The 15,944-nt window shown below is 45.8% G+C and overlaps 1 protein-coding gene across 1 annotated transcript; it reads left to right on the top strand.

Annotated features, from left to right (window-relative positions):
• On the top strand, positions 1 to 5,653 carry LOC311351780 (uncharacterized protein; the record flags this gene model as incomplete). The annotated part of the gene is made up of 12 exons (XM_084471922.1): positions 1 to 351; positions 1,935 to 2,073; positions 2,270 to 2,489; positions 2,596 to 2,722; positions 3,025 to 3,323; positions 3,606 to 3,696; positions 3,950 to 4,066; positions 4,194 to 4,269; positions 4,345 to 4,602; positions 4,944 to 5,115; positions 5,204 to 5,352; positions 5,463 to 5,653. 12 exons carry the CDS (start codon positions 1 to 3, stop codon positions 5,651 to 5,653), a joined length of 2,190 nt encoding a protein of 729 aa, XP_084328048.1.
• Positions 5,654 to 15,944: the final 10,291 nt, after the last annotated feature.

Here is a 15,944-nt window from a genome sequence, read left to right as displayed (position 1 = left end):
ATGGTTTACTACTGTGTTTGTGGCGGGTGCAAGAACTCCAGCAAGACTGGACATAGGGTCCATTGCTTCCCCAAGGACAAAGGGATCTTCCGAAGCTGGGTGCAATTTGTCAAGGTTAGGCGGGCAGATTTTTCAGCTAGCTCTGTTACCGCGTACTCGAGAATATGCAGCGCGCATTTCAAGGAGGAGGATTACTACTCAGGGGATGCCAAGATGGTCTCACTTGGTCTAAAGAGTGAGAGGATGGCGAAGTTAATTCCTACCGCCGTGCCGTCTGTGCATGCAAACCTCTCTGCCTGCCCTGTCCCGAGGTCGAGAGACACCGTCTGCCGCAAGCGAGAGATTGCCACGGTAAGCAAGCATCATGCTATAATGTTTACAAGCTGCGCGTTAGCTAGCTCTGTGTGTATTTTGCATACCGTGTTCACTTTGACAAGCATGATCAGAAGAGCATATTTCGTGATTCACGAATATGAGCCAAAACAAAATTGCCATGAAGTAAATGTCCATATCGTCATGAAAGCTTCATGGCTTCATGTTTGGATCAGTGGTGGTCATCATCAAGCTGCTTTCACAACAGTGTGTTTGCGTTTTGTGTAAGACTGCTACGGTTCTCTTTCACATATATTTGACCGTGACCGTGTCGCCAGGGCTGTAGTGGAGGCTAAACGCAAGTAAACGCAGTTTACCCACCTCTGAAATTTCAGAAACAGAGTTTATCCACTTCTCTATTGAGAATGAGGAGTTGTCGTCACGGCACAGAGCCCCTCCCCTTCCCGCCATGTTGGAAGGTACGCCCCTCCGAGTGCAGCTGAGCTTTGCGTTATTGTTGACACGGTAGCTGCTAGCAGAGGAGGTTGTTGCAACTCTGTACTGTTTTAACAATGCCTGGAAATAACTGCTGCGTTAAAAACTGCTCCAATGCCTCATCACACGATCGTCGAGGAAACCACAAGAACAGCGGGCTACAGTTTGTCAGGTTCTCTAAATGGACAACGCACTGAAGGCTGCCCCACACTACAAGAGTTGAGTCGGATGTACACCACACATAAAGAGAATCTCAGCCGATTTGTTGCTCTCCGATCGTAAATACAAATACATGAGATTCGAACACAAGACGGAACACCACACACTATTGGACAATCTTGTCCGATAATTGCCCGCTGCAGGGCCGTGGAGGTAGAACTAGAGCAACTCGCGTCAACAGTGAAGATGGATCAGCGTCTTTTGACGGCAGTGGTTACCGCTGTGCTTATGCTTACATAATATCAGAGAATATCCGCGTCAGTTCGGCCGCGGCGCAATTAATGAATAAACATCATAAAATGAATGGCAGTACAAGCGTTCTGAGACACGGCTGCGAACCGGCAACTTAAAAAAAAGTAGTGCCGGTTTGGTGACTGTTCCGTGCCGCTGCCGTATCCAGTGGAATAGCCTACATTGACTATAATGGTTTCTAATGTCTTCTTGTGTTCTCTGCATTTTCACTAGGACCCTTTTCCTTCGCCTTATTCTTCTCCATTTATTTCTTTATTTCAATCTCGTAATGTCTCCTGCGTCTCTATGTTGCGTATTTCAACCGATAGCCGTGGATGCCATCATGGCGGACGGGCTCAAACACCTCCCCTCCCCAAAAATCACGTGACTCCTCATTCTCAATAGAGTTTAGCTACCTCTTAGCCTTTTTCTCATACCATGAGTACCCCCTCACAATGTTTTGATTTTGGCACGGCTGTGCCATAGGTTATTGTTTCCACTGGGAAACTAGGCTAGTTGTAGCACACACGTCCCATTTTATTGATGGACTTATGAAATTTTATTTATATTACCCCTGGTTGCGAATCACTGATCTAAGTATTCATAGTTTACCCACCTCTTATTTCACCACTACACCCTTGCATTTCGCTGACCTTTTTTATATTTGTTTTCGCAAGATGTTGACAGACGCCTCACAGCAGGAGACCGCGGACAGTGTAGACACTATGGAGAGTGTCAATACTGGGGATCAGCTCTTGTCCTCCACTTCTGACACTGGGACACAATGTAATTTGAAGCCCCCCCGATGGTCTCACGGTAAATATTGGGTATTTTAAGGGGTAGATATTCTGTCTAAAACATTGCCAGTATCTATTCTTGCCAGTATCTATGCAAGGACAAGGACATTTCCATACACATTGATGAAATTAATACATAGCCTACACCAAAACATAGCCGCTTAGATTTGCCATGATTGTCATATGTTTGGTTATGTTTACTGCCTCTGCCACAGCTGTGCAGGTTAACCTGAAGCCCAAGATGGTCAGCGTGGGCATACAGACGTCATTCAGCCCACAAACCTCCACTCCCCTCGCTAGTCCTGAACAGACAGATGATGATGATGCCTCTGTCATCAGTGACTTATCGTGGTTGCCTGAAGAGCCGATGCATGAGGAGGATGAGGAGGAATTGTTTGAAGAGGAGCCACCTTACACGTGTGACCCCCACCACAAGTGAGATAATTTAAAACCAACATAGACCATTTTGAATTCTCATTTTTTTGTGTACTGTAGCTTTGGTAGTTTGAATGACACCCCCCCTCATTTTTTGTTGTTGTAGTGGCATTGACAAATTCATTGTTTGTCAAGAGGAGCTGATGGGCCTTTTTGCCACCTGTCCGGCCTGTTGTGAGAGGTCGGATAGTAGCATTGTGCAGCAGGAAGGAACTTTGGTTAAGATCAAGCAGGTACGGTTTTGTTTACGCAGCAGGCCATCTGATTAGAAAATCAGAATATCTAATTACATATAATAGCTATGATAGCTCTGACTGTCTTGCCAGTTAATTTACAATGTATGTACCAGGCTGACTTTAGTCTGTTGGTTTGTGATGGCATCATATTTGAGTGTTATACTGTATTGGTCATGTGTGTTTCATTGAAAACATTAAACTTTTGACCAGTAATGTACTGTACTTACTCTATATTGAATCCTGATATACTGTTGATTACTCTTTTTTTCTTTCTTTTTTTTTTTTTTTTACATATCTAGGTCTGTGCATCATGTGGCTACCACCGTTACTGGCAAAACCAGCCAATGCTCCACAGGAACATGCCGACCTGCAACCTCCAACTAAGTGGGGCCATTCATTTTACTGGATGTTTGGCCACCCAAACATTAAGAGTGTTGACCCTGTTTGGCCTGCAGTGCATCAGTGCCAGTAGTTACTTTCGCCATCAGCGCCTTTACACCATCCCTGTCATCATTCAGGCCTGGCATAACGATCAGGCCAATGTTTTTAGTGAACTCAGGGCAATGGATGGAGGCCTAATTGTTGCTGGTGACTGCAGGTAAAGCAGAATTTGTTTATTCTGTTCTATTTAAGGGGTATGCCAGATGAAAAGGGCAATGTTGGAAAGGTGTAAAAAATTAACTTTTGAAATCTTGTGTCATTAATTCATTGTTCTGTGTCTTTGTTTTTGTGTGTAAGAGCTCAGACCAGTTGCACATTTTGATTTTGTTATTTGTTATCATGTAGGGCAGCTTTAGTTGGCATCAATCCATGGTGGATTGTCTTTAGACATTGGTTATTAAAAACTTGAAACATAATTCAAATTTGTAATTATCCCCAGGTCGGATTCTCCAGGGCACTGTGCCAAGTACGGCTCATACTCTTTGATAGAGGACCGAGTGAACAAGGTGGTGGACGTTCAGCTTGTCCAGGTAAGCCTGATGTTATTGGACAAAGAAACAAAGAAAACTCTGTGCAATTTGGTAAATGGACTGCATCATAATATAGCATCTTAATATAGCACTTTTCCACTAGTACAACCATGCATAGGGCTTTATTACATATTTCCTAACTAGTGTACAGTGTATTATAATGCTTGGCCCAGCAACCCTCCGGTTCCTTCACGCTTTCTGCAACACCACCAGCACTCTACACTTGCCATCATGTTGTTATGTCATGTTGCAGAGTTCAGAGGTCCCCAACAGCACTTGGTGTGAGATTGAGGGGCTTAAGCGCAGCATCAGCTTGCTGAGGAGGCAGGACCTGCATGTGTCAACCCTCGTCACGGACAGACATCGCCAGGTATTTACAATAAAAATGTTCAATGTAGATAAATGAATTGCACTGAGGCTTGACGTTTCTGCTTTGCTGATGCGCTGAGAGCCAGACAGTGCAAGCCTTCACAAAAGTTTTGGCTTTTACTCCTTAGATTGCCAAATGGGTGAGAGAAGAGCTGTGCCCTGAAGGGACACGGCATTATTTTGATGTCTGGCACATTGGAAAAAGTATGTATCTGCTGTTGGAACCTTGAAGCAGTTTTTGTTATTGCATTTCAATTAATACCATTTGTTCTAAAACAGGTCTGGGGAAGGCCTTGGACACAGCCTCGAAAGACAGACAATGTGACCAACTAGAGCTGTGGAGGCCAGCTATAGTCAACCACCTCTACTGGACTGCAGCCTCAACCCCAGATGGCAACCCAGCTGTGATGGAGGCCAAATGGAGAAGCTTGGTCAATCATATTCAGGACATCCACGACCATGACACCCCTGCCTTCTCCAGTTGCGCTCATGCCCCTCTGGAGGGGGATCAACGCAACAAAGAGTGGCTGGAACCAGGTACAGTACAGTATGTGGCATTATGCGTTTTGTCGAGTGATTACCTTGGTGCTATGACACGCTGACTTTTGTGATGAATACTGTCTCTCTCTCTGTCTTTGTGATAAATACATATGGTAAACTGATGGTCCCATATGCCCTTACACCGCCTCCACCATGTTTTACAGATGGCATTAAGCATTAGTCTAGCATACAAGGTAGTAAATAGAGTGAGAAGGGGTCTTGAAGATGGAAGGCTACCATACCCACGTCATGTGGACAGATACCTTGTTTATAATGATAGAATGTCTTCCGTCTGTGTGTCTGTCTGCCTCCTTGCCTACCTATCTTGGTCTTTGCAGGCTCAGTGGCAGCAATAAAATTGGAAAGCATCATCACAAGGACTGCCTTACTTAAGGATGTTAAACAGCTGTCTCCACAACACCAGACTTTCTCCCTTGAAGCCTACCACTCCCTCATCCTGCACTTCGCGCCCAAGCACACTGGGTTTTCATACCTTGGCATGTATAGCAGGTCAGTGCTATCCAATGGAATAGTAGTGCCCTATTTTATCATACATACACCAGGTTTCTAAGGTGCTCTCAAATGTGTTATTCTGTAGGCTTCTCTTAGCGGCGATACATTACAACTATAATTCAAACCGAGAGACAGCACGAAGAAGCGATGGTACGGAGAAGTATTGCGTGCGGTATCCACGCTTCAGAAAAGGTGCCTTTGTAGTGCGTCCCATCAAAGAGAAGGCCTCATACGGTAAGCAGTGTCATGCAGTTTTATCATATTTTGACATGGTTGCACGAGACATCTGTGATCAGTGACTGTGATCTTTATACAGTATTTTATCATTATTATTATGTCTGCAGGTTATGCAACGTCGCTAATGGAGGCCCTTCAGGAGAGCTACACAAATTCACCAAAGGCTCTTCAAGAGGTTAGCGCCAATTTGTCAGCCTCAGCACCCGTCCCCATCGCCAAATCATTCACACAAATTCCAAAGGAGGAGGCCGTCAGCATCTATCTAGCCCAGCAGTCACGCTTCAACAAAGCTAATTAGAAGTTATCTATCAATCCGGAGCGAGTGAACGCTGGCACGACTGCTGCCGCTGCTCGCCGGTGACTTTTTAACGTTCATGACTTGGTTTATGACTCAATCGGACAGTGCAACTGCCCTCATTAAGAATACTCCGGCAATTTGCCGGCACTATCTCCTGTGGTTGTCCCAACTACCGCTCACCTGTCCTGTCCTGGCTTGAGCCCCACCTGGCGTTTTCTCTGGCCGTCGACGCTGCCCGAGTCCTCGTTCACAATGAGGTCCGGTAGGACATTCATCCTACTCGTCTGTCTGTGGCTCTTTCTACTGCCCGCTCACCTGCCAGTCGCGGGTCTGCTTCAATACTCGGCCACCGACCTGCTCCGCGCTGTCACCTGCCTGGACCTACGCCCGAGGCTCTCCACCTTCACCCGGACATCACCTTCCAGCCTCGCCGGAGATACATCCACCGAGGGTCCCGCCGGAGTTTTCACCACAACAGCTCAACAGCAATAAAGTCCATCTAATCCAGCTCTTGACACCGGTCTCATCGCCCTCCATGCTCCACCAGCCGGGCTGTCGACCACGGCGTGCTGGCCCGCCTGGGTCGGTCGGCTAGCACCACCACCAGCTGTGACAACGCTCTCAACTTCGCTCTGCTCACCATTCGCTCTCTGACGGGCAAGGGCCATCTCATCCAGGACCTCATCACCGACCGTAAGCTGGACATTCTCTGCTTGACCGAGACGTGGCAACAGCCCGAGGACTATTCCCAGCTGAACGATTCCACTCCTAGTGGGTTTGTTTACACCTGTCAACCCCGTGGCTGACCACTTTCTCCTCATTTACAGTGAAACTCACTCTCTCCATCTCTAAAACACCACGGCTCATTTCATTCCGGAACATAAAAAACATTAACCCTGCCACTCTCACTTCAAGTATCCACTCATTCTGCCTATCTGACATCCACAACCTATCCACCCCTGATGATCTGGTCTCTCATTATAACACCGGACTTCATAATATTCTCAATTCCCTTGCGCCGTTAAAAAACAGATATGTTTCTTTCACCGTCCCCGCCCCTTGGTTCACCCCCGATCTTCGTCTTATGAAAGCCAAAGGTCGGCAACTTGAACGATCCATAAAAAAACTGGTCTCACTATTCACAAAGATATGTACAATAACCACATCATACATTATAAGGACTCCATTGCCAGCACTAAAACCCACTACTACTCCAGTATAATCACTGCCAACAAAGGAAATTCCAAGTCACTATTCTCCCTACTCGACAATATCACCAAACCCCAGGACTCTTCTCCCCCCTCACTTATACACAACCACCTTCTGCAACTATTATGTCCTTTTTCACCGAAGAAATCAAGAACATCCACCAGAACCTTGGACCAATCCCTCACCTTAGCATCTCAGCCGACCTTCCCCCACCCACACACTCACCTCCTTTCAGCTCCCCACTGCTGAAAGGAGGAGAAAGGAGGAGAGTTGCAGAAGGAAGTAGCATTCAAGGCCATCCACAACCTCGCCCCCCCTTATCTGTCTGATCTCCTCCATGTCCCCACTCCCTCCCGCTCCCTCAGATCCTCTTCCTCCATACACCTGTCTGTCCCCTCCGCCCGTCTCACTACCATGGGGAGCAGAGCATTCAGCCGCTCTGCTCCTCTTCTGGAATTCACTACCACCCCAACCCAGGAACATTGATTCATTCCCCAAGTTCAAGTCACAACTCAAAACACATCTGTTTCAAACTGCTTATTCCACCTGATGCCAACTGGTCTGTCCAACCAATTCTAAGTTCCTTTTTATTGTATATTTTATTGCTTTTGTGTACTCTTGTACGGTGTCCTTGAGTGCCTAGAAAGGCGCTAAATAAAATGTATTATTATTATTATTTTCCCAATCATTTAGTTGTATTATTTTTTTTCCAACCTGTCTCTTTGTTCAGTATTCTACTCCCATTAATTGGGATAAACCAATAAACTTTTTATTGGAATTCACGTGTTCTGTGTATTTTATCACATTTTAAGGGCAGTTGAGCGATCACAACAGAACAAGCATGACATAATTCTTGAACTGAAAAATACTTAATTTTATTCATGTTGTGCCAATATGTTTTTTATTCATTTTCATTCAAACGAGGCCATTGAAAGCCATGATAGGTCTCGTCACCACACTGAAACTGTTGCCTGATGGCTGAAACCAGACAGGAGGGTAGAGGCTTCCTTATATGAACACCCAGAACGCCATAAGCCCAGCGTATAGCCTGCCTGTACGCAGTGTACCGGTATTGCCTAGGGATAAATAGGTTGGAAACTTAATTTTATACCTGTTTGTCATGCATGTTTATGCAACACATCTCTAGTCTAGTAATGGTAAAGTAAACATAAACAATGAACATACTCGTGCCTGCTGGCTTGAAGGGGACCATGATCCTGCCTGAACTGTAAGTATGCTATCTTTAGCACAAACGGATTCAGGCAGCATGCCTCAAATCCAGGATGCTCAGTTAGGCACGTTACATCTGCTGGCCGCGGGGTGAGCTCCTCGACCAGCGACCAAAACGCGCTCACCTCCCTACAACACAAGCTCTCCACCACAGTTTCCATGGGACGACACCGCCCACACAGACACCTGCCAAACACAGCGACAAAGACACGCTTACTACTCTCCCTGTCCCGGTAAGCGGTACCCTGACGGTGTCAATGACAATCAATCACGAGGAAAACTAGTTAGCACTATCAACAATAATCACACTGAAGACATGACCAGCCTACTCGGCTTCGGCTACGTTTGCAAACAACATTTTCACCGGAGAAAGAGGTAAAAGCTTAGAAATATAGCCAACGACATAATCACTGTCACTAGATATAAAGAAAACGTTGACTTTCACTCGATGCTATTCACTGACAGTAAAAAGTGAATAGCAGCGTTGCTGCGTTTCTAAACAGCTCACCAGGACACTTCACCAACTCTCCAGTCATTCTCCTCTGACCATGCATTTATCTGTCTTTGACGGCCATCGGCTCTCTGTACTTCCTCATTCGCCCTCTCACGTCTAACCGGTTCGAAATTATATGGCTGTGGGCCATCATAAATATTAACTGTGGGTCTTGCCACCTCTTCCCATTGAGCCTCTTCCTCATCCCAGTTAGACGCCATAGTGCTCTAGTAGCAGCTTCAAGGCTGAGGCTACCTTCCACCACGACTACCTCATGTGACGTCATCGCCGAGCGCGTAAAAAAATAACCGCTACTAACCAAAAACTACAAAAAATGGACTTTAACACCATTTTGGAGACATTTCTAACTTTATATACATATCTTGAGTGCTTTATGTACCCATTAATCGAAACTTCCGGTTAACCTGCAACATGGGCTTTAAGATCCAAGAGTTGAGAAAGAGACAAAGCTGAAAAGAGCTACAATCAAAATAACCACCCCTCCCTCTCAGCTCCCTCCCTCCAGACATTTCTCCTCCATTCGGAGGTGTTGCATTAACGTACCTGTGATTGACAGGCAGGATGGATTACCTGAACCAATCAGACAAGAAATGCCCTGATTTGTCAGAAATGAGCCGAGAGTGGTTTCAAATTTAAATTCGCTCATCCAGAAACAGTCTCAGTCAACTGATAGCTTGGGTTGGCAGGTGGCTAGGTCATTACCAAACTACGCTCATATAATAGCTCTTAAATTGCAGCTCCAGTAGCTTTAACACTCATATCCAGTTCATATGAAAGGTTTACAACTAGGAATCAACAGGAAACCCTGGCGTTTTGGTCTCACACTATAGCTCCCTCTGTTCCAGTCCTTAAAACACCTTAACGTTCACATCCTTTGGCTCATCCATGGAAAAACAGCACTAAGACAGAGAACATACAAAAAGTATGATAAGGAACAACAGTAAAACAATATATAGGCACAGGGCAACCTTTAGCTATGCAAACAAAAGAGAAAAAGCCCCCAAAAAACATACAATCACACTTAAGGAGAATTTACACCGCAGGCGAGAGAGAGACGTGAGTGTAACGTAGGCGTAACGTAGGCGTATCAATTCACACCGCTGCCGTTTATTTTGCTATATTTTCAAGATTCATCAGATAACATCATAACCGAGACGCTTCAGAAACGCTTGAAAATAGAAGTGTCGGCTGAAGCTTTGGTCGGCCGTGAGACGGGCGTAGAACTCTGCCGGTGTAAATCAGTGCACTAGTTTGAATGAATTCTATCTTTAGCTGAAGTCGGACGTCTGACGGCCGACTAAAAAACGTGTCTAAAACGTCTGCGGTGTAAATTGGCCTTTACAATACAATACACATACGCATGCACACGCACACACACACACACACACACACACACACACACACACACACACACACAGTGTCTTGTCACACATACACATATACACACATTGTCGGCAGCATCACCCAGACGAGAGCCCTGGGCTACAGGAGCGGTTATTAGTTGGGATTTTAGACGGAAAACATCCTCCCTCTCTCTCTTTGAATATTGAGTCCACTGAGCTGAAGCAAACACTTAGAACTGAGGTTCCTTTGCACTAGAATTATCTCTCTCCCTTCATCTACCTCTCTCTACATAGGCCTACCTCTCTCTACCTCGCTCTACCTCTCTCCCTTCCTCTACTTCTTTCTCTGACACTCTTTCTCTCTCTTTCTACATCTATGCCTCTCTCTCCTTCTTATTCACTCTCTCCATATCACTATAATCCTCTTTTTCTATCCTTCTCTCCTCTTGAGACTAAGAAGGTGCTTAATGTCCTTTTAATGCAGTTGAAGTGGCGCTAGGCATGGACATGACTTCAAACAGGGCTTGGACCGAGACACACAGCAACTGTACGTGGTTGACAGAGCGTCTTGGCGAGGCGATAGAAGGGAATAATCCAAACTGCGTATTGTCCAACCTACACTGGTTTAAATATAAAGTGTTGATGAGTCACCGGTGAGCTGGGAAGACGTGCTTCCTAAAGGAGGACTTTGGCAACCCATGGCTTCGCACCCACCACATGTATTAGCATTAGCATCTCAGCTTAGCAATAGCACCACAGCTCACACTACCTTGTAAAGAAGGACACCTGTGCTGTCATAAATGATGTGCTATATGATAAATATGTTCCTGTAAACAAGTCTTGTATGCTGCATTTTAAATACTGCAAAAATGGCGGGTGTAGGAGGCTGATGTCATTGTGCATGGAACGTTAGGGATGTCGTTTTCTATAACAACAAGCTGATGTCATTGTGTTAAACATCAAGCCGAAGTGGTTAGGACTCAGTGTAATCTACCTGAGTGCTTGTATCGCGGTCCGCAAGTCTTTGAGCTGAAGAGAAGGAGGAAGAGGAGGATGAGGAGAAGGGGGATGGGGTTCCGGGTTGAACGGGTCCATCTCCGGGAGAACGGGGACCCCCACCACCAGGGCTCTCTAAGCAGAGGAGAAAAAGGACATTAAGAACAGTCATACCATGTGCTTACTGACTGTTGATGATAAATTATCATTGTAAGTAAACAACTGCACAATGGATAATGTATATTTCCTCCCCCTCCCCTCCCCAAAATCGATGAATTAACATAAATTAAAACAAAATATGTAATTAAAAAAACAAAATGTTGCTATAAATTGATTTAAAAGGCACCTTAAAACAATATGGTTAAAGTGGCAATAATGAAGATCTCTGTTTCCTTCTCTTTGATGGCACTAGTGGTAAAAAAGACAGTCCACCGCTACACACACAAGTGAGTTGAAGTCTGTTGCGTCTGTTGCGGTAGCTCCGCCTACCCCGGTAGAACCACCACTGCTAATTGGCCCGACTAATCGACATTCATAACACTTCAAATGCAAAGGCTTTCATCATCCTGTACTCATTCACCAATAGATGACTTTATTGACTGATCTTTGCCATTGTCACTTTAACACCTTTCAAACAACACTTTCCAAAACAAGCCAGCATCAGACGAGCCGACATGAGAGTGACCTGCGAGCGCTGGCGGCCCGCTGGGGCCCTGCTTGGGGCTGCGGCTGTCGCCGGAGCTGTGACCGGGGCTCTGGCTCCACGATCGGGCCCGGCCCGGCTCCACCTGCTGCTCCACCTGCTGCGCCCCCGAGCCGCGCTGCTGGCTCCACGACTTCACCCTCTCCCTGGGGGTCCGGGCCACACTCAGGCCCGGGAAGCTGGGGCTAGGGCTGGGGCAGGTGCTGGGGGTGGGGACAGGGCTGGGGGTGGGGGTGGGGGCCGCGACAGGGACCACGACAGGGACGGGGACGTGGTTCTGGTTGTGGTTGTGGTGGGGGCTGAGGTGCTGGGTGGTGAGGGCCTGGGTCACGTTATGCTGCAGCATGCTGAGGCAGTCCCCCAGGCAGCTGAGAGTGGCCGCCGACGTGGCCTTTAGGAGCAGCAGGTCCTGCACTCAGGAGAGTGACCAATGGAGAGCAATGGGGGACACGGTTACAGCTTGACAACGAAACATTATCATCAGTATTCAGGATGACAACTTCAGATGTTTCATGTCCCTACAGGGAACCGAACACACAGAGGGACTTGGTGATTTATTTTTCAAACCCTTTGCAATTCATTTTCATCAAAACTATTCATTTTTAAAATTTTCCCATCAATGCATGTCATTGTGGATTAAAATGTATCTCATTATCTGTTCCTGAATTACCATTTAGCAATGACAAAATTGGTACTATTAAATAATAATAGCTCACCACTAAGTAATAGCGAATTGACATTCACTATTAAGCAACTAGTAGAGAAAGCACACATTGGATTTGGTTTGAATGTCAATTGCCAGTGACTGCACCCTACTCTATAAATGGTCCATTGCCGTGGCAACAATGATACTGTCCATGATCTGTGTTGCTAGGCTGTTGTCCTACCTCGTCCAGAGAGGAGAGGGGTCCCCCCCGGGGGGGCAGGGATTCAATGGAGTTCACCAGGTTCTTCTGCTGACCTGCCACCTGGCTCATCACCTACACACAGCAGATAGGACACGTGTTATATACGTGGAGACATAAACAGGGTGTAAGGACAGAGACAGACAAAGAGACATATATGGTGTAAGGACAGAGAGACAGTAGAGAGCTACAGCTCCATACAACATAGAAAGGACATGTTGATTTTATGAATGAGAGTACATACTACTACTAAGTCAATGTGTTTGTTAATTTGCATTTCATAGACAGCTTCAAGCATTTTGTCCAAACAAGACTCATCCTCTCCATCCCGTAATCTGGATACATATGCACATACACTAGCTGGAATAGACACACAGGCCTGCAACAATGCACAGAGAGTAAACACACAGCATTGACATATGTTGTGAACACGTCAGACAGACATCTGTTTAATGTTTGATAGTGAATCATTTTAACATAAGAATTAAGCAAGCACAGAGTGTTCGACATGTCTAACTGATCTGTATTAGACGCACTGCTGAGCTGCTTCCATGTTATTTAACAGGGGTCTAATTCATTAGCCTAATAAATTGAATTACGTTTATTGAAGATGGCTGAGGCCAGACACAATCTTATTATCCTGTTTTGTATTTTTGTGACTATCACGACATCGGGTTGTGGGTCATGCAGTAAGTGAGGCCTAGCAATACTTGGATGGGATACAAAACACTGCTTTGGTTGGGTCTCTCAGTAGGGGGCCTGGGGCGGGAGGGATGGGGGCGACGGAGTGGAGGGGACCCAGCAGTCAGGAGAACGCCATTGTGATTGTATAAGTCAGTATAACCGTGGCTGTGCGGACAGACACTGCTGTAGGTCCACGTGGAGGCTAAGAGTCGAAGATGTGCTGCTCCATGTGCCAGGGTGAGTCCCAAGGGAGTTCCCCTCAAGTGGCCAGCCTAGAATACATTTCTCCTCCGGTTGTTCAGCACAACACTGGGGCCGAGAACGCCTCACAGAGAGATGAAGAGATTGGAGTCAGATAAGGAATAGAATATTGAATATATTGAGGAGAATGCTGCAACAATGCATCAGAGCATCACACACATGCGCACGCATACACACGCTCTGCTGGAACGCGCGCACGCACACACACACACACACACACACACACACACACACACACAGTAATTATAATTGACACGACTGTGTCAGTTCTAATTGTAGATTGCAGACCAGTGGGATATCAAGTCTTATCTAGGACAACGGAATGAGGGGAGCAGTGATAGGATGCATCTCAGAGTTTTTCGCTCACATACTCACAAACACCAACACAAATATTGTTGGTGTATAGGCACGACCACATTCAACACGCACACGCACACGCACACACACACACACACACACACACACAATCCTTCCCCACAACACAGACACACAACACTTTTACACACACACATACACAGGCACACACATAGACAAGCACACACACACACACACACACACACACACACACACAAATCCTTCCCCACCACACAGACACACAACACTCTTAAACACACACATACACAGGCACACACATAGACAAACACACACACACACACACACACACACACACACACACACACACACACACACACACACACATACACACACACACACACATAGACTCAGTTAAAATGTCCAGGCTGTCTCTCCCTCTACAGATGCTCTCACAGTGCTAGCATTAGCTCGATCGTGTCTCTCCTCCACAAGTGCTGCTCCCGGGGGACAGTGAGTCATCAGTGCTCAACAGCTCGATAGCGAGAGAGCAGCTAGCGTTTAGCACACCGTCTCCTCTCCCCCCCAACTTTTCCTGTTTCTTGCCTCCTTTTGAATCATCTTCCAATTGTGTTTCAACAAGCAGGACATCAGCTATCCCTTCATTTTCATGTCATTTTTGTTCTTTGTGAAGTGAATTAAAGTTACATAAAAGGGAGTTTGTGGCCTGTGTCCTCCTTGCCGCAGAACATAGACGGTGAAATTAATTATAAACGAACAATCCATTCTACCATTTCCATTAAAGCTTTGCTTCACTGGATATCATCCATCATGTTCTTTGTCTGTTTTTCCTAACCGTTAGCAGAACCATAACCTGTTTTATGAATCCAGCGAAGCAATAGCATGGTCTACCGATAACCGATCTATAATTGTTATTGTTGAATTAATGAATTAGTAAAATTAAGTTAATGTGTCATTTCTTTGTGTCACATTGTTTTTGAGGATTCAGTTTCGCTGGCAGCACTCAGTCTACACTTGTATCTACAGATATAAAGAGCACAGATTCATCTGACACAGGATTTTTACTTATTTTCTTACTTTCTATCTATCCTGCAGTGGTCTCTGTAAGGCAGAGTTATTTCTGACTTACACAAAGCAGTATAATAGGGCTCCTATTCCCTCAGTAGAGTTAGTGTCTAGGAGCACACACACACACACACACCTAACCTCCGGGGAAGAGAGGCTTGCCTTCTCTCCGTGCAAGGAGATGTTTCTTTCTTTACTGCAAACTCTCACCGTTGCTCTCCAGTTTAAGTGCTTCACAAGCCTCTTTCCTTCCCTGCTCTCTAAAGTAAAAATGAGGAGAGAAACCTGGGGCGCTCTCTCTCTCTCTCTCTCTCTCTCTCTCTCTCTCTCTCTCTCTCTCTCTCTCTCTCTCTCTCTCTCTCTCTCTCTCTCTCTCTCTCTCTCTCTCTCTCTCTCTCTCTCTCTCTCTCTCTCTCTCTCTCTCTCTCTCTCCCTCCCTCCCTCCCTCCCTCGCACTTTAGCTTCTCTCCCCATTTTCACCCTCCCCTTCTTCCCGTCATATATAAATAGCACAAGACACCAAATATTGCTTGTGGAGCCGTGAAAGAGTTATTGCCCTGTGGCTGTTAAATAATTAGTATTATTTTAGTATACTCAATGCATGAACAGAAAACATCAGTCTCAGTAGGCTTCTGGGCTTCACTTCTGCCATTGTACCAGAAGACAATGTTATTGTCCCAATTGAATGAATGAAGAAGACAGCACTATACAGCAGGACCTGGAGGTCTGCAGGTCTGTAGGAGGTCTGCAGCCTCAGGAGGCCTTCTTGAGCAAGGTGCATACTACAGGTAGCTGCACATTTAGGGTAGGCAATGAACGAATTAAGTACTCAAATACTAAACGCTTCTAAAGTGTGACATATAATCAAACAAAAGCCACAAACAACACTATACCCTTTGAGTGTGATCTTGTATGTCAAAAAATATGATGCTTGGTGCATCCCTGAGCCAGTCTCTCTCTCCCTTTCACTCTCTCTCACTCTCCCTCTATCTATCTATCTATCTATCTATCTATCTATCTATCTATCTATCTAGCTAGCTAGTCTCTC

This window comes from Micromesistius poutassou (genome assembly GCF_964030765.1).
Source record: "Micromesistius poutassou genome assembly, chromosome: 8".
NCBI lineage: Eukaryota > Metazoa > Chordata > Actinopteri > Gadiformes > Gadidae > Micromesistius > Micromesistius poutassou.
Note: the sequence above shows the minus strand (reverse complement) of the source record. Positions and strands in the feature narration are given on the sequence as shown.